At 46.9% G+C, this 19,597-nt stretch overlaps 1 protein-coding gene across 1 annotated transcript in view; it reads left to right on the top strand.

Moving 5' to 3' along the window:
* Nucleotides 1-15,768: 15,768 nt before the first annotated feature.
* LOC307232535 (protein unc-13 homolog B-like) overlaps nt 15,769-19,597 on the top strand; it is a gene marked incomplete at its 3' end in the record, with an annotated part of 62,498 nt that continues 58,669 nt past the window's right edge. Inside the window, exons 1-2 of the mRNA XM_080003576.1 lie at nt 15,769-15,846; nt 17,228-17,296. Coding sequence (XP_079859702.1) covers nt 15,784-15,846; nt 17,228-17,296 — 132 coding nt within the window. The 5' untranslated portion in view covers nt 15,769-15,783. The remainder of the gene's footprint in view (nt 15,847-17,227; nt 17,297-19,597) is intronic.

The raw sequence follows: 19,597 nt of genomic DNA, 5'->3' as shown, positions 1-19,597 counted from the left end.
CTCTATACGTGATATGCAAGCTCACGTGTGTACAGGTCCCGCCGCGTGAAAAGGAGTTTGATGGAACCTGGCGGCGGCGGTCAAGCTCGGAGAAATCAATTAGTGTGTGTGAGGACATTAGGTGAATGAAGGCGTCGGTGGGAGCGATCTCCCACTCAGCCGTGACTCAGTGCCGTGGGCTCTCTGTGCCGTGGGCGTGGATGTGTGCTTGAATCTGTTTGTGCTTGAATACATGTCTTTGAGGGCTGGGCAATGTGGGAAAAAATGCGTTTTCCCAATTCCCCAAAATAGTTTTACACAATATGACGACGTGCTGAAGAATACAACTGTTGTTCATTATATTTAACAATTTGGTCACTGGGATAATATTAGACTAAATCTCCAAAAATTTCAGACCCCAGATCCCTAGAAATTAGGAGGTGGCCAGGGTGATTATAGGATGTTGCTCTGATTTTTTGAAAATAAATCAGAAAAGCAGTTAAATGATAACGCCTGGCCTATGTTATTATTTTAATTTTTTTTGTGATTGAGATTATGGCCAATATATTATATTGTCCAATATTTTACAGTATTATTAACATTATTTTTATGACTTCATTCATTCCCCAGATAAGCCTTTCTACATAGCCCTTTACCCTAATGTGATTTGCTTGTGCTATTTCTTTATTATTTCTTTAAAGTAACAGCGTGTGATGCTTGACCACCAGAGGGCGCACCAGTCTATTACAACGTAGCTGAATCGAGCAGAACATGCCGAGTAGCAAACAAACTCCAATACTTTGCCGCCCTGAAAGCTCTCCGCCTTGTAGAAGAAAGTCTCATGATGTCTTGAGTTTGAACACTTTCTTTGTACGACGTTTTTTATTTTTTATTTTATTTTTTTTACAGGAAACGGGAGGGACGTCCTTGCTTGAGGCCCTTCGGGGCCCCTGTTTTGAGTGTTTCTCTCTCCGTACGAAAACTGGCCAGGCTGGCCAGGCTTTGTTCACACGGAGAAACGAGACTGGAAGTTCAGCGGGCTAATTGCGATATCATTTAGCGAATACAAAAGTCATCTCGTGGTGAAATATCGGAATGTACAGCGAGCCGTCCAATTTGACACACACGCGTATCAATTATCGCGCGTCTGATTTTTAGCTGCCGTCGTGCCTTTCGCCCAGGCGCTGTCACTCCCTCACTCACCGTCTCCCGCTTCCTGCCTTCCAGCCAGCTGTTCTCTATTCTTCCAGCTGTCATCCCTTTCCGCCAGATTCCAGCCTCTTACTGTCAATGGCGGTATTTATTTTCTGTCAGGCTGTCTTGGCCGCAAACGGAATCGCCCGATCGCTACGCGCGGACTCCGGTGGCGCCCGCGAGGGGGCCCGCGCACGGCGACCCCACGTGCACGGGGGCCTTTTCCGCCCGCCGTTTCTGCAGGTTGGAGACAGGCCAATTAGACGTTTCCCCGTCTGTCGTCGGGGGCGAAGGGCAGGTCGGGATGGATCGCGTTGCGGTGATTGGGATCTCAAGCCCCGGGAGCGTTCCCCGTTAGGATATCGATGGCGGTCTGGAGTCCAGCGGGGCATGGTTTTGGAGACAATATTCGGGCTCACACTCAATTACTTACACACTATTTACGCCTGCTCTGGCGGCAATTTCGAGTCTCCGAGAAGCCTGAGCTGCAATGTCCCTGGATGCAGGAGGAAGCAGGAGAACCTGGTGGAAACCAACGTAATCACAGGGAGAGCGTGCAAACTTCATGTAGACAAATGTGAAATTCAAACCTTTTGCCTTCCATCTTTTACCTTTCTAGTATTTTATTGATTTTATTGAGTATTGTATTTTATTTTATTTACGTGATTGACAAGTGCTCTATACTTGCTACCCTATACCCTATACCCTATATTGCTGTCCTATAGTATGTTATACTATAGAGCAGTTGAAAAATCAGCCTCTATCCCGAAATAAATGAACGCGTCCCTGGTGCCTTCTCTGCCACAGACCACAACAGTCCTGTCCACCTTAAAACAACTGGAACTGCGTCTGGTTGGGAACACCACCCATGTGAACATTGGCAATAACGGGAGCGCGGGATGGGTATTTAATTATTTTCTGGGAAAGCTCATGAGACTCTGATGAGTGAGAGAACAAATGGTGCGCTGTTTGTTTCAGGCTCGTCAGACGGATCAAGGAGGCTTACTGGTACAACAGATGAATACGAAACACTTCCCGTCGGCGGAACCGAGTGTCACAATCATTCGTCATTTCTTCGCCATTTTTCCAATGTGTCCAAAACTGTCTCGACGCAGGTCTCATGAAGGGACAATCCGCTACACCTGCAGATTAAACATCACACAGCCCGAGGCCGAGCTGGGTAAACAGACAGACTGCTGAAAGACGGACGGGGACACACAAAACAATTTATCTGTACTGTTAAGGCAGCAGCTTATTCTCGAATTTTTATTTTTTATTTTTTATTTTTAATCAAGCGCTGCTGCACATCCACTTAGAAAAGCCTTTCGGTTACCGTCTAGTTGAGAGGTTCCCAACCTTTTGCGACTCACGGCCTACTCTGTTGGTGTACCGCGAGGTGATCAACTAAAAAATAAGAAAATGCAATGACATTCGTTTTCACATCTTGATGTTTTGCCGATGGTTTGGTGGCACACTTTCAGTACCCCCACAGACCACCAGGGGGCTGGAACCCCAACCACAGCTTGGAAGTTGCTGGCCTTATTCAAGGTTTAGGAGTTTGCTCTAATCGATAAAGACAATATAGAATGTTCACTCATACTTGGCCTAGAATATGTTATAATATGCTAAACATTATTGGTGGATTCGGCGAATGAGTAGCCGAAGCAGCGCAGCAGGAACTGCTGTTTACAGGTGGTTAAGACAAGGAAGACGACATTCAATGATTCATTTGAGCAATTTTCTGAAAAAAAAATTCTGGGCGGACTGAGGTGCAAACAAGGGGAAATACTCTTCACAATTTCACAAGTCTGGGATTTTGTCTTTTCATAGAGAGGAAGAAAGAGGGGAATCTCCAAAGCGAAGCCTTTCTGACAGCTTTTGGCGAGGCGGAGGGTACTCACTCAGCAAATCTCCTCGTTTGGCCGTTTCCCAAAGCGATTCGAGAGAAAGAGGGACCTGCCAAGAACAATGCGCAATAATAAGGACTCGCGTAAAAAAAAAACACAGGAGAGAACAAAACGGAGAGGGAGGAGGTTGGCGTGGGGGGGGGGGAGAGCCAACAATGACACGTGAACAAACCCAGGCGATACAAAACATTGGTCTTGGGCAGTGTCACGTTAATTGTAGGCCCTGGGCTCGGATAATGAAGGCTTCCAACGCGGGTAGAACGAGGGAGCGAGAGAGACGGAGAGAGAGAGACGGACATTTACATTTACATTTAGTCATTTAGCAGACGCTTTTATCCAAAGCGACTTACAAGGGAGGATAACATTCAAGCTACATTGCGACAGAGATTAGTGTAACAACAACATTAGTGTAACAATAAATACTGCAAGGTGGACAGAAAGGCATACCGCGTTCACTCTCCGCGCGGCGCCGGCTGGAGACGCGGAGGTGGCCGCCGGAGCCTCGCAGCTGCCTCGCGCTGCCCTCTGCAGCCCCCTAATCACAAGGGGCAGAGGAAGAGGAGAGAGATGAAGGTCCCTGCAGCCTGCTATCAGCCAGCTGCTCTCCACCAGCAACCTCACCCCCCCCACCCTCTTCTTTTTTTTTGCAGGGAAGAGGCAGTAGTTCAGGAGGTAGAGTGGGTTGTCTGCTGATCAGAAGATTGCCGGTTCGTTCCCCGGCCCCTCCTGGTAGCGCGCTGAAGTGTCCTTGAGCAAGACCCCCTAACTGCTCCCCTTGCAGCTGCCGCTGCCATCGATGTGCGTGTGAATGTGAGGTCCTCAGTGTAAGCGCTGTGAGTCGTATGACTGGAAAAGCGTGAATATATATATATATATATATGCAACGCATTTACCATTTAACACTTCCCCATTCCCACCTCCCCCTCCTCTCCCTATGCACACCATCACTCCCCGGGTTTCTCGAAGGTGCAAAAATCACAAAATGATCACTTACGCTCTTGAGAACGAACGTCTGAATGGATTTGCTTCCTGACTCGTAAATATGGAGATCGACGGAATAAACGGGAAACAAGGATCACAAAATCCTGTATTTATTTTATTTTTATTTTTTCGTCAAACCTGTGTGATGCCGTCCGGCTCCGTGACTTTTACTTTGAGTCGTGAACAGACGCTATTCTGAAGTGTGACCGTGCGCTCACGCCGGCAGCGGCTCGGTCACCAAGGCTACGGTCACACCGCAGATAGGAATGGGCCCCCATCCGAGTTTTTTTTTTTTTTGTCCCCTCGTACGTGACACGGAGGAATCCAATTGAAATCCAGCCGCCGGCAATGCAACCTCGGTCCGAACGGTCAAAAAAAAACAAAAACGCTGCGTATTTTACGTTTCGGTTGCCGTTCTGTTACCGCCGCCTCAGTTTTTTTTTTTTTTTTTTTTTTTTTTTTTTCCCCACCACCTTCTCGCCTCCGTCGCCGGCAGCTGACGGCTTCGCACCTGGCGTCCACCGCGCGCTCGCTTCCAAATGAAAGCAGGCGCCTTAATGTCAGTGACTTCCATTATCCTTCCATTATTTCTGCATGAGCGTGGCGCGGGGTGAGCGTACATGACGGGTGTAACGTCTTCTGTTTCCGTATCTTTACATCAGAGTTTCCGTTGGAGAAGAGATCGGTGCCGGTCCACGTGTCCGGGGAGATTTCAATGGCCCCGGACAAACGGGAGAGATTCCGGTCAAATATTATCTGTGTTTATTGAGCCTAAAAACAGTTGATGAGCAGACTTTACAGAGAATGACATCATCAAGGCATGTAGATGTATAATATATTTTTTTTCAATATTTAAAATAAAATAAGTCCTTAACGCAGTTTTAATAATAAATAAACAAATGAAATTGACGAACATTACTACTTGAAATCAAATAATTTCTGTTAATGTTAATTTAATTAACGTTTCACTGAAATAACATTTTAATCAAATCAAAAATAAAATAAATATGGAAAGTAGGTCTCAATAAATAATTACGTTTGTGGTGTTGTCCGCCCTCGTCGGGACGTCCCGCCGACACAACACAACGAATATTTATCGTCTGCGTTGGGTCAGAACTTAAATATCCCAAAAAACACCAAAGTATGGACGTATGTGTGCCAGTGACACGCCATCTTCCTGCTTCTCCTCAGAGCTCCAGACGCTGTGCTCTGTCTCCGCCCCCTGTGTTTACTGTGTTTACAAGCACAACGGGTGGGGCGGGGCTTACTGCTATATCAGCAAACGTGATTGGTCAGAGGTGAAGCTTTCAGCTCGGCTTCAGATCGTCCAAACCGACTGGCTTCCTGAGGCAACCTGTCGAGCGCGAAAATGAACAGATCTGCAGAATTTTCTATCGGAACGATCCGCCCAGCGCAAATTAAAATTGTGCCCGGGGGGAATTAGTTTCACCGGACATTATGACCGAAGAGATTAAAATATGTCGGACTTCAACAGATTTTCCCGGTCAAAAGAGCGGCACTCCCGGAGAACGGAAACGCTGTTCCACATGCGTAAGAGCACTGAAAAGCTCCAAATTGCTGACAGAAAGTACCGAAGAGGCCTTTAAATACCTCTGGAAATTTCATTTTTACATTTTACTGCAGCTGTTGTTCCTTATCTGCATCACATGTAGGAAGAACTACTTCCCATGAATTGTTGCCATATAATAGTTAGAGTGTGTGTGTGTGTGTGTGTGTGTGCGTGTGTGTGTGCGCGCGCACGCGCCTCTGTGCGTACACTTTTTTGTGGTTGGTGTCCTCCGCGTTTTCTAAAGTTCAATAAGAGTTTGCACGGCGCCGTGGCTCATGTCGGCCAGGTTGGTCCGCGACTCGCGCCGGTGGGTGATTAAACTCCCACTGTAAAACTTCTCACTTCCCCTCTTTCTCTCCGCTCCCTCTTCCCCACTGCCCCGCCCAACGCCTGTGTTGGAAGCAGCGGCCGTCACGTCGAAACGCGGCGACGCCCCCACCAGGCGAGGAGCGGGCCCTTTTCCCTGCATTCTGGCACCGCAAAAAGACGGAAACGTTCGGTGGGTCTGAATTGGATTCTGACCTTTGAAGCTAACTGGAGTGCACCGCAGGGTGTCCGGGAATGAAGTCTGCGGGGAAATGTTCCGTTAAAATTTCATTTACAAGTACAATGAGACGGGGAGATGGAGAGCGGAGACAAGAGAATATTAAAATGAGTTGGTTTGACTATTTCGATCTGATCACATGCTCCCTGCTCTCATTCTGTGTACGGCAAACGTCCTCCTACCTGCTCCTCCGCAGTACTGTATGTATTCCGGTATTCAATTCAGTACTAGTACTTCTGATGTGTAGTGCTTTTGATATCTGTTGTATTGTCTTATCCCAGGTAATGATGTTGCTGCCGTAGTCATGACGATGTTGCTAGGGGCTGTATCCCACTCGGAATTTTTTCAGTTTGAATCGGATTCGGCTGTTCAATGTGAATATTTGACTATTCGTGGGGGGGCAACAACCCATATTAAACGGGCCCCGGGGCGAGATTATTAAAGCCCATAGTATCAATAAGCTTGGAGGTTACTGGTACTGTTAAAGGTATTGGAGCAATTAAGAACATTGGTTTTATATTTATTGAGGCTACATAACCCGTTTCTAGCCTGCAATAAAATTAAGATATTCCTCTAAGAAGCGTTTTCGCTATTATCGGAAGAGACGCCTCTCTCGCCCTCTCTCTCTCTCTCTCTCTCTCTCCCTATCTCCATCGCCGGAGATATGTGCGAGCGGGGCGGGGCGGGGCCGGCTCCCTCTGCCTGGCTCTCACACACGCAGACGAGGAGACCCTGCTCTGAGTGAAATCAAACAGCTAAAAACACACTGTTGCAAGTTGTTTTATTTGGAGGAGCGGGGGCGACGGAGAGCCTTGTTCACGCGTATCAAAATATGTTCATCATTCCCCGTCTTTGAAATTCCTCATTGAAATGTGATCCCCGTGCATTTTGGAAGCTTCTATCTGTTTTATCCTGTTATCATAATGGACACTGACTGACAAAAAAAAACAAAAAAAAAACGACTGCTCCACTTGAAGAATCTCGACCGGCGGGACAACCCTGGCTGTTGCCATGGTTATGGTGTTGTTGTCGTGTCGATGATGTTGCTGTGGTGCCGTTGGCAATTTCATGGTGCTGGTGCCGTGGACATCCATCACGCTGGGAGCATCTTTACGTATCGATAATATCCTCCCTTCCTGTGCATGACTTGTTCAAGGCAAAGTGTGTGTGTGACAAGAAGTTGTTTTCCCCCGAAAAGGGATTTAAAAAATACCCTCAAAACCCATGAATGGATGAGTGGAATTACTTGCGATTGGCATTCCAATACAGTCGCAGACGGCATCTTCTCACAAGAAAGATAAAAACCCCAAATAACACGGAATAAAGCAGGAGCGGGGGTGTGATCTTCACGTTTTTCTTCCTTTTTTTTTTTTTTTGCCAAAACAGACGGGCGGGGTGCGCAGGTTTTTCGCCCTGTGAACCACCGAAACAAACAGAGAAAGTTTTAATTGCTGATATTTTTAACGGCGCTCATCCCTGTTTTAACAAGTGTGCCTCTGTTGTGTGAACTGCGACCCTGCGATGCGCGACTGAATTGTGTAATTTCTGTTTTGTTTTGTTTTTATGCGCGGATATACTCGAAATGCCATTTGTTTGCCAGTTTCTCTTGATAGTGAGATTTTTGACCTCGGAGTGACAACCTGATTTAGATAACGCCATATCAGTAAACGTGTCGTTGGTGTCACGGCCTCAGGGGTGCAATTGTGCGGATTTCCCCGTGATTCCGCAAATATTTTTTTCTAATTTCCTCCCTTGTTGAAGGCATTTTAAAGTGAGATCAGCTTGTGCAGCGCAATGTCAAGAATCAATACCTTGATACTCGCGGCGCTGTTGACACGCGGCCTCACCCTGGTTCCGCCCTTGCTTAAATAGGTGCATAACGTAAAGTGGGGATGGCACCATGGCTCATTACATACACCTTGACAGAAGCCAGTTGTCAGGGGCTCAGAGTTTACCCGTTTCTGAGCGGCACGCCCAATCTATTTCCAGAATTAAAGTTGGCGTGTGGCCTAGTTTCGGTGATTAACTTTAGACGTCGCACCTGGTTCAGCAGGGTGTGAAATTGACCGATGGACCAATCAGTGAACAAGATTATGTCCATTGTGTTTGGCTAATGGTTCAATATTTAAGCCCACCCGCCGACCATCGAGGCAATTTTCGAATGCTCACTCTTGATCTTCTCTGTATAGCAACAGATCTCTCTTTCTCTCTCTTTCTCGCTCTCGCTCTCTCTCTCTCTGTCTCTCTCTCTCTCTCTCTCTCCCTCGCTCTCTCTCCGTCCGCGTGTGTTCCAGACTGAGTTGATGTGGCGACCATGTGTTAATGCATGCTTGTCCCGATATCAACTTCCTTTGAGCGAGTCACTTTAGCTGTGTAGTTGTCATGGCGATATCTTGCAGCTATAGCAACAATCCATAGACGGCTCGCCCCGGTCTATATGTGGTAACGATCATCTTTGACTGTATGTAGCTATTTTTACATCAGTTAAATGATAGCAGTGCAACGAGCTTCGGGTTCACCGAGTGTTGGGGTCCTCAGGCCTATTATTTAGCCTAAATGTCCGGTGAGCGTCCCTTTTGAGTCTGTCTCTGTGGGCATCTTGTCAAGTCTATTTGTGCAGCCTCTCATCACAGTTATAGCTTCAAAGCCCTCATTCAGGGAACAGTGTGACGGCAACACCCCTAACCCGAGTCAAGGAAAAACTCCACAAACTCTTAATTCATCTTTTTTCGTGGTTCTGTTCCTTTATCTGTAGGTGTGGGTGCGGTGTGCATGCTTGTGTGTGGGACAGGGGGAAGATTTGTTAAAAACACCCACAAACGGCCTGACAGTGAGCACAAATCTAAAGATGTCCAGTCTCTAATGGCTTACGAAAGGGCAATTATACTACCATTCAACACAGCCATATTGGCCATCTGTGGCCAAAGGGTACATCCTTAATTTTATTAGAGAATGGGGTGTATTGTATTCCCAAGGCAATGATTAAAACCTTGGGTTGAATTTGGTTGTGATGCTCTGTAACGTGCGTCATGAGAGACTTACATAAGTGTTTTCCATTTCCTGTATATTGAAAATGTAATGTTCCTGTAAAGCGCTCGTCGATGACCAATTCCTCTAATTTGATTGTTATCACAAGACACGGAGAGGAACCCCCCCAGATATTCAATTTAAAAAATATATTTCGTCTTAGCATTTCAAGTTTTCGTCCACGTAATATGCTCAAATGTTCTCCTTAATTGACATTGTCAATATGAAAAACCGTCCTACTGCTGGAGGTCAAATTGTCTTTGATATCATTGGTTCAACATGACATACAATTTTAAAGAGGTAAATTAGATTTCCCTGCGCAAGAATTAAAGTTCGAAACAAAATCAGGGTTGCCACTGATAGCTTTCCCCCTGTTCATACACCTGAATTCTACCCACATTGCTTTTACACTTAAAATCCGTCTTGATTAGCCATTTCTGAACCTGATTGTCTTTCCTCGCTCAAATTCTAATTAGCGCCTTCGATCATTCCCCTTTCACACATATGCGTCAAGACACGGGCAAACGGAACGCAAAAAGTCAATGCACCTTGAGTGTGTTTACACTTGTATTTGTATGTGGCATTTACTATCCCATCACAATCTCATCACCTACAGTTAGATGCATGTTAGTGCCAGGTGTAAACAGGTGAAGGACAATCCGGGAAGGAGGTCACAGCGAATTGACAGGGCAGCTTTTGTCCTTGTTGATTTGAGTGGTAAATATCTGACTGCATTGGGCTGTTTTATTCTCTCACAATTTTCACAGGTTTCAGCATGGGAAAATCAATCTGTTTTGTGATAAAGTCCTTGTTTAGGACTCTTCTGTAACTGAAGCCGGCAAATTGCTTCAGAACTAATTTAAGAAGCAACTACACACAAGCTGTCATTCCCAATAACAGGCATCCACATTCCACCCCTTACCTCATGGCTCTGTCTTTTGGCATTTTGCCTTCAGCTTTTTGTTTGGGGTTGCTGCTGACAGCATGTTTGTCCAGCTCCCACCCTGTCTCTGTGATCTCTGCTTTGTGCATCTTTTCATTGGCCTGCAATACTGCCAGTCCCGGCAAGGAAATGTGTTCTACAATATCGATGTGTCTGTCGTTAGGTTTCAATCAATATTTGCATTTCTCTGATCTAAACCCCAGATTTAGATCTGATCTAAACCTCAGTATTGCTCTCATGGGCTTACTTCTTTGGCCCAACATGTCTCTTAGGTTCTTTATAATGCAACAGTATGAGGAAGTTCCTTGAGCTTTTGTATGTGAAGAAGCAGTTTATATATATGTTAATATTTTATGTCCTCTCTTTGTAGTCATGGATTGTAGACCCTGAATTGGGAAGCTCCAGTCTATGTTTGTGACTGGATTGTGATACTTTGAACGGACCTCCCACCAAACATGACGGGAAGGGGTTAAAGATCTACTGTGGTTCCGAAGATGTTCTCCAGAAATCGCTTCAATGGACAGCATGGAGCTGGCATCTCCCCAAAAGGGGGAACCAAGGCAAAAGTCCACCCGCCAAAAAAGAGGGCTCCCAACCCGAGGGTAGCCCTGGTTATTCGTGGTAAGATCCATCGCCTCCTCCAGGGGTCTGCGGATCACCGTGTTCCAGATGCTCGGCTCTACTATTCTGGGATTGAGGAGGAACAAGAGGCTGACATCCAGGAGGACGAGAGGGAGCATAGATCCCTGTATGCAAAGATCGGATCCAGAGTAGCAAGCGGCTCACCCAGAATTTCTATTGGTAAGTCTCATGGAGTTGGAGTTGGACCGGGACCACCCTGTGTAGGAGAGGTGGAGCTGAACAGAGAAGGATGTGTTCGAATACCGTGCACGTTGCAGCACAAAGGCAGCCGATCCCCTGCCAACCAGAAACGAGGTTCCCCAGAGGGGGGAATCCGGACAACACCAGAACAGAAACGGGCAGCCACATGCTACAACCAGGTCGGACCAGACATGAATGGTTCTAAGTTTGAAGGGGCAGCTGGAAGGATACCAGATTATGTTCTACCCCACGTGCCACCAAAGAGGCCATATTCTACAGGTGACTGTGTGGACTACAACTTCAACAGAGCTCTTCCTGGGACACTACTAGAAGAGGATGAGCAAAGCCTGGGGGAAGAAGAGTCGAGTGCCATCATTGAGCACATCCTGAAAGAGCTTAGAGGCATCAACAAAATTCAGGAGGAGATCTCTGATCTCAGGGATTATCTCACTTCCGTTCGAGGTTCTGTTGAGGAGGTATCATCATGTGTGGATGCTGTGTTGCTGGAGATCGAGGGCATTCGGTCTGGCAACAAAGGCAGTACAGCGGCACATGCAGCAACCTGGTCCGAGGGTGTAGGGGAAAGAGATTCCCCCCGTAGAAGGCCTGCGAGTGCCTATGGATATTTATGTAGTGCAATGCCACTTTCTGATTCAAATGTGTGCCTTCCGGTCAGAGATAGTACACAGCCAGGGGCAGCAGAGTGTGCGATGTCCCCAAGTGCTGAATCAGTAGATCCTCAAGAGCAGGAAGAGCAAGGGGAGGCTTCTGACCAAAGCTCAGACATTCCAGTAGGTGCAACAGCCAGGAAGCTCAGCTTTGGTTACCTTGAGCGGCAAGATGGACAAGACTGTCCAAGCACCAGCTCTCTGTCTTCGGGTCACAGCTCTAAGTCTGAGTCTGACCTCGAGAGGCCGTCTCCTAGCCACGGAGGGAGACATTGTCGGGCTGATGGTCGTGAAGAACGTTGGGGGAGAGTGGGACCATCACACAGTGAACCTGGGGAATCTCTGTGGGCTGGAGAAGCTGCTTACCTCAGGGAGGTTAGGCTGGAAGGAAACAATGAACGAATGCCTCCTTGCTGTGAAGAAGTGAGAACTTGGGATTCCTACAGAGCTAAAGAAGCATATGATAGTTTGGGTAAATGCTCCACAGGAAGCATAGGGCGACATTACAACTCCCCTGCCAGCACGTCTAGCAGGGAGGAGTGGCAGTCACGGAGACGGAGGCCTCAAACAAAGCCTGGGACCCGAGTTCCAACAGACGCCAACCTCAAAGGACCTGTTGTGAGATATGAGGGTGCTGACGATTGCTCTTATCCCCAGAGTTTTAGTCAGCACTCAAATGAAGGGCCTGCTGGAGAAGTGGAGGACCACGGCTACAATCCACCAAGTGATCTTGGTTACTCCACTGAGGGTCAGATGGACAGTTATCACGATTCTTATTCTGTGTATGAGGAATCTGCTGAATCGACATGGGCAGAGGCGTCCATTTGTGGTGATGTTTCTGGAATAAATTCCCAGTTTGTTCAAGGTATTAGTGCCCATGCCCAAGGACCAGAAAGCGCTGATGTCAAAACTGTTGGTTTCAAGGTTAAATGCATAGGCCGAGCAGTACTTGACTTCAGCTCTGCATTGCGGGGGGCACTACGTAAGCTTGAGGTAGCAGGTCCTGGAGAGGATTTTGAAATATCAACGTCAACTAACATGGCCACAGCTGACCTGCTTACAAGTCGTCAAAAGGGTGGGGCTTTGTTTAATCAGAAAGCATGCGAAGAAACAACTCAAGGTGTTAATGCAGATGGTGAAAATGTAGTACAGCTTGAGAAACTGGAGTCTGGAGATAGTTCTAAAACACCCCCTTGTTTGGACAAACCCCCTCCAAGCCCAGAACAACTGTCCCTTTGCGCTGACTCGACCTCCAGCAACACTGTCATACCACCCCAACCTGAACCCTTTACACCAAGCCTGGTGGATCCCCCTGCCGGTCTGTCTGGTACCACCCAGCTTTCTCAAGGCACCACCACAGAATCCATCTCCCTCTCAGCTGAGGAACCAGAAGGTCCTCAGGATGAGCTGGAGGAAGCTCAAGCACCACAGCCACAGCAACCGCTGACCAGCTCTGCTGCAGCCCCAGAGGGCAAAGCGGAGGGTGATGCAGAGGGTGATGCATCTGAGTGCCCACCGGAGATGAGCGGTATGGATGCATGCAGGCTGAAATGCATGAGGAGTTTCCAGCAGATCCTGCGTGAGAAGAGGGAGACCAGGCGTAACCTGGCCAGCGTGACTATGTCAACATTGTCTCGGGAGGACTTTCAACCAGGTAGCCCGTCATCTCTTTTTCGCACCATGCCGCATGTCCTCGTCAATTGCTTTGTGTGGATTTGGTGTGGGGGTGAACTTTTTCTTTTTTGTGTGTGGGTTATAATTTACTTTCTCGCTTGCTTTGTTTCATCCCGGAAATCCGTCTTCACTTATTCATTTTCTTTCAAAGTGAGAGAGAAGTACTGAAACATCTCTTTTTATCCTGCGATTTTTTTCATTCTTCTTATATTTTAACTTCTCCCCAGGCTATGCTGAATTTGACTAGATATCCTTGGGTAATCATTCAATAACAATTCAAGTAAAGGGCTTGTTTTTCTGCAAAACTTGAGTTTTCCCACACATTGTTGCCAGTTTGTAGTAAGTTAAGTTAAAAAATTGTCCAATCACCCCCTTAATTTACAGTGGGCTACTTTAATTTAGGTACAGGCAAATTAACCAGTATTCGGTCATTTTAGGATTTTTACCCAGTGATGAGATATTGAATCGTCTGCCAAAGCAGAAGGGCCCAGGGGTGTTTTTCCCATTGGTCTTTGCTGATACTGTGCATTTCTTGCCCCTGTGGGGCTAATGTATCACCTACCAATCACTAGTTCTCTGCTCCTTTCACGGCCATTTGCTGAATTAGAAAACATTAATTATCTGCTTGGAAAGCGAGCCAGGCATTAAAGGGAAGGGAAATATTAAGTCATTTTACTGATGAATTATACATGTTAATAAAACATTTATAACTTCAAACACCATCGATCTGAACACTCCATCGGGCTGCTGCTTTTTACACTGTCCAACTGTTTGGAACAAATGAATAATCCATGGCATGTCCTATATTTTCACAGTGTCTCAAACTAGCGCGTGTATTTATTCTCTGTCTCTTTGTCTCTCCTTTCTTTTTAGATGGAAGTCAAGATGGAGACCAGGTTGACTTATTTTTATTCGTATCTCACCACTCATGTATTCTGTAGCTCAAGTCAGTCTCTCTGCATGAGGCGCTTGATGTTCCTTCATGTCCCAAAATGCCTGATTAATTCTTACATTTTGTTCACAGTATTGTGTTTTTTTTTCTTCTTCCTGGTAATGCTGTACAAACATATTCTAAACCAAACCATGACTTCATAGAGAATGTATTTGTCTTTACCAACATCGTCATGAAGCAGGATTTCCAATGTGTTTACTGTGGCTGGTTCTGCAGATGTTTGCTTTAGAATGTGAATCCCGATCTACGATGCTCACTCACGCAACAGGGAACAGCAGGGAAATAAGATTTAATATGAGTCCACTCTGTTTTATTATTTGCTTTATTGTGACTTTATATGGAATGAGTCTAGGCGGGCGGGCTTTGACAGGGGCAGCAGTGAGTGCTGTGACAGGAGGCGGAGGGAGTGGATACCAACGACTGATTGGAATTTCGATGGCGTTTTCGGTACGACAGTCCATGTGACGCTTACTGTGTCATTTTTACCGGATGGTGCAAGGGAGTTAAGGTAAAGTTAAGTTAAGTCCCTTAAAGCTGGTAGCCACAGCACGGCTACAGCTCGAGTCCGAGGGTAACCAGAGAAAAGCTCTGGCGGAGCTGTCTGGCGGTTGTGAACGTGTGTTTTCAGTGGGGGGAAATTCTCCCCGTTGGCTTTCTTTCTTTCTTTCTCGGCGCCCCTGGCAGGGCCGGTTTTAATTCGTTCTGGCATGGAGCACTGAAACCCAGCCTCCCTCATCCTGTCCTCTCCTCTCCTCTCCTCTCCTCATGCCCTCTTGCTCTCTCCTGTGCTTTGAAGTGTGCATGCTCCGGTAATATGAGTTCAGTATAGCCTGTCGACCTTTAAAAGACTAAGACAACGGACCTCTGACCGCTGTTTCAGTGCCGGGATCAAGATGGTGACCCCAGCAAGCACCCGTGGGCCAAACCCGGGTAGGTATCTGTGTCTGTGTGTGTGTGTGTGTGTGTGTGTGTGTGTGTGTGTGTGTGTGTGTGTGTGTGTGTGTGTGCGTGTGCGTGCGCCCGTGCGTCAGAGAACAAAAGAGAGAATTTAAATGTCATGAGTGTGTGTTTGCCCAATATTTGCCGTCAACTTTTCAATTTCCTTTTCTCTGATACGTTCCCATTTACTGTTTCACAACGTGCTCTCGCGTTAGACAAGGTTATTCAACGTATTGATGTAATTAAAACTGAAGGAACGTCGCTAAGAAATTCATTACAATATGCGAGTTTCACGGGACAAGCCGCCGCGTCTTGAACTATTTGCTCATGTCCTGGGGATGGATTGAGAAACTCATTAACATTCAGACGGAAATGAGAGCAACTATCAAACCACTAATCCACGAAACCCTGACACTTTTCATTTCTGCCCAACGTAGCCAACATTAGTACCGTGCCACGCTTTATCTAACCACATATCGATCGACCCGTCTTGCTGCCGTGTTTGACGAGGTGTGTGTGTGTGTGCGTGTTCCGTGTTGTTGTTTTTTTTTTCAGGGGAGCTTCGCCGTTTGGCATCGATAGCATGCCTGACCTTCGTAAGAGAAGGCCGATACCGCTCGTCAGCGAGTTGGTGAGTACAGCAGCTGTAGCAGTGCCGGGACACCGTGACTGAGTCGGGACCGCCCCTAATCTCGGTTCAAGCTGCGGTTTCGAATCTGTAAAAGTAAAAAAACAAACAAAAAAAAAACCATTGGACATTTAAAAACCGTATTCCTCGACTTACATACATGAAGCGGTCTGGGAAAACACCCCAAAAGGCCTCCAGACACTCAAACCACGTTGCTCTCGGGACGTCGAGCGGGCAGCGCTTGAAGTGACAGATACGGCGAAAAAGGTGGCATGAAGCTGCCGTCACATGAGAAGCAACCCAGCAGACATGAAACACTTCTTTTTGGGTTTTTGTTTTTTTTAAACAAGATTTTTAATGTCGCTGGGTTCTGCAAACTCAGAGAGACAAACAAAAATAAGTTTCTCCCCCATTACCCTGATATTTCCATCTCCCGCCGCTGACCCGCCGTGACGTCACGCTGCAAGATCACCGGTTGCCCTTTGCAAATGTCAGTGGCGAATGTGGTCGGAGTTCAAAATGAAGTTCAGACCCCGAGCCCGACACTGCAGTACCTGGTTTGATCTCTGTAACTAGGGCCAGTAGTTATGATGAATACATAGATATTGTATCGATCATTTCACTGGAAGGCTTTTGGTGCTTTCGTCTAGGTGCTCAAGGTAAGGTGAGATCATTAGTCATGTGGATATTATGACCAAGCAGGTAGAGGTGGAGATGAGAACAGTCTATGAAGTACAGAAAACTGCATTACTTTAGTGCTAACCCTCCTGAAAAACAACATCGACCAAGGGAGGCTGCCAAAGTTGTCACGGTGAAGGTTGATGGTCCCGTCTTGGAGTTTTGTTTGTGTCTTTGACCTTCTCTCTCTTCTGCTTGTGTTTCCATGCACACCCTGGCCTCACCCTCTCTCTCTCTCTCTCTCTCTCTCTCTCTCTCTCTCTCTCTCCCTCTCCCTCCTGCTCTCCATCACCCCTCAGGCTATGGTAAGTCAGAGCCTAAAGAGTAATGCACGTCCTCACCACTCGTTCAGTGCGTCTTTCCTTTGGAAGTCGCATGGGGGGGATTTTGCAGTTGTTGCGTTTGCCTTTTGCACCGGGCCTCAGTGGAGAGATATTTCACACACACACACACACACACACACAGACACACACACACAGACACACACACATACTTATATAGACACACACACACTTATATAGACACACAAGTTATTATGAGTTTCGCTTTTTGTTGTTTTCGAGAATGTCTTTTATGAACTTAACTTTTGATAATTTTGTGTGTGTGTGTGTGTGTGTGTGTGTGTGTGTGTGTGTGTGTGTGTGTGTCATGGCCGTATGTAGATTTCAATTTTGTATAATTTATGGTGAATATACTGACTCTCTCTCTATCTCTCTTGCAGTCTATGATCCAGTCTCGAAAGGCTGGAGTCGCCTTGGCCACACGGACCTCCTTAAAGGACGAGGAGCTCGTATGTGAACCCACACACACACTCTCTCTCTCTCTCTCTCTCTCTCTCTCTCTCTCTCTCTCTCTCTCTCTCTCTCTCTCTCTCTGCACTGCATGGTGGGACTCGAGTGTTTGAGTGAGTGCGGTGAGTGTGGTGAGCCGCTGAATGGTTTCAGCAACTTTTGTGCTTTTCCTGTCTTTTTCTTCTTTTCAACGGTTTCTACTGAGTGTAAGTGGTCGGTGAGACATGGCGTCCCTCCACGTGGAGGGTTTCGCTGTCTCTATTGAACCGGCATGGGGTGAGAGTTCCCAGCGAGCCCCGGTTTAGTGTAGAACAGGTTCTCCTCGCTGTGGGGGAACAGATCGGCCGCGAGAACATTTCTTACGGGTCGAGAATGAACAAGCCTGTTGAGGTGTTTTTGAATAAGGAATGCTACAGTATGATGATCTACATGATCTCATTGCAAAAGTAGTAACGCTGGACGGCCGGTAGGTGGGGGATTTGCACCGTCCACACCAATCACTATGTCAGGCGGAACCACCATTTATACCAAACGAAACGTCGGAGCGGGAGCTATCGCATTTTGGAAGGTTGGCGAGTCGTTTTAAAGATGTTGCTCTTGGCTGTAGAGACGCCAGGCTGCAGCATGTTCACTCTCTGCGCAGATGGGTGTCCATGCACCTGAACGACCCAGCGCAAACTTTTAACTTTTTTAGTCACTTTAGTCTACTTTAAAGTGAAGCATGACAATGGCTTCTACTTGGTTTATGCAAGTGCGGGTAGTATGAGATGTTTCGATGTTTTGGTGATGTGGGGCGTAAACGGCTGTTTCGCCCACGTAAGAAGCGGTCAGGTGGTGTCGGGTCTGCAGAGCACACTGCGGGTGAAGCTGCAGGTCAGAGCGCGCAGCCTGGAGAGCAGGCGGCGGAGAACCTGCACCCAGACGCACAGCAACCTGTTCACGCAGCTACCAAAAAACAGAAACCTATCTGTGACTGTGGGGGAAAGTAGTCTGCCAACAAAAGCAAAGATGAAAAGCAAAAATCTTGTGGAGGTGGAAAGTAGCAGACAGCCAGATGCAGAGGCGGGCGTGGCAGCCAAGACAGCTGATACCCAAAAGAACACTGAAATAGACACGGGAAATAGAAGAACACGCTGATAAGGAAATGTTGGAGGATGATTCTCTTTCACAGTTTCCTGAAGTTGGGTCTCAAGATGATAAACAACAATTATATTCCACACAGGAACTTAATGAGTTTTTGGATACAACTCACGCCAGACGCACTGTAGACGTGACCGTTTTTTTTCCCTGATGCCGATCGACTTAAAACTTTCCTCGTCCCAATGAGGAATCAGTTCGGGAATGATGAACCAAGTCAGCCGAAAAGATTCCGCTTGAAGAAACTTCTCACCAAGGGAAGAGATCTCAGGAAAATCTCGAATGGGTGAAGCACAAAGGGGTTTTTCTTTCTGCTACTTGGGTTTCAATGTCTTTTCCTGGGGAAGGGCTGTCACTGCTGCCTAAAAAAGGAGACCTTTGCGTGCTGAAAAACTGGAGGAGGCCTGTCTCATTGTTATGTACTAGAGAAGAAGAAGAATCTTTAATTGTCACACAGCACAGAGGCCTCAGCAAATGAGGCCTCTGCATTTAACCCATCCTGGCTTGTCCTTCCTCCGGGGGCACAGCCAGGAGCAGTGGGCAGCATACGTGGACGCGCCCGGGGACCTGGTGACGAGTGTCCATCGCTGGTCAGACGATGATGTGTGCATGTTTTTGGTGGGGGTCCAACCAACAAGAATGGACAATTTGTTTTTGATCCGAGATGTTATTGACTCATCAAAAACACAAGAAATGGATGTAGGTCTGTTTACTGTTGATCATAATTATCTGCCTAGAACCCCAGAGGCTTTGCCGTTGGTAAAACATGTATTTAATGGATTAAGCTTTTCTACTCAGGAGCCTCAGTTATGTAAAAGGGGGAGGTGGACTTCAGTCACTAGAGGGATGAGGCGAGGCTGTCCTCTGTCAGGACAGCTCTACACCTTAGCCATACAACCTCTTCTTTCTAAGCTCAGGCAGAGTTTGACAGCTCTGTCTTTCCTGGAAGGTCCAGCACAAGATTTTATTTGCCTTTCCACATTATGCGGATGATGTCACCGTTTTTATTAGAAGGCAGGAGGACGTCCAAGCCCTGGAACGGAATCTGGTGCTATATGAAAAAGCATCATCTGCGAAGGTTAACTGAAGGATAAACCTGAGGGATATGTTCTCGGACAATGGCTAGATAAAGAACTGAGGGAGGGTGTTGGGTGTTTTGGTGT

This window comes from Zeus faber (assembly GCF_960531495.2).
Source record: "Zeus faber genome assembly, chromosome: 7".
Taxonomy (NCBI): domain Eukaryota; kingdom Metazoa; phylum Chordata; class Actinopteri; order Zeiformes; family Zeidae; genus Zeus; species Zeus faber.
This window is presented reverse-complemented; position numbering and strand designations above follow the sequence as displayed.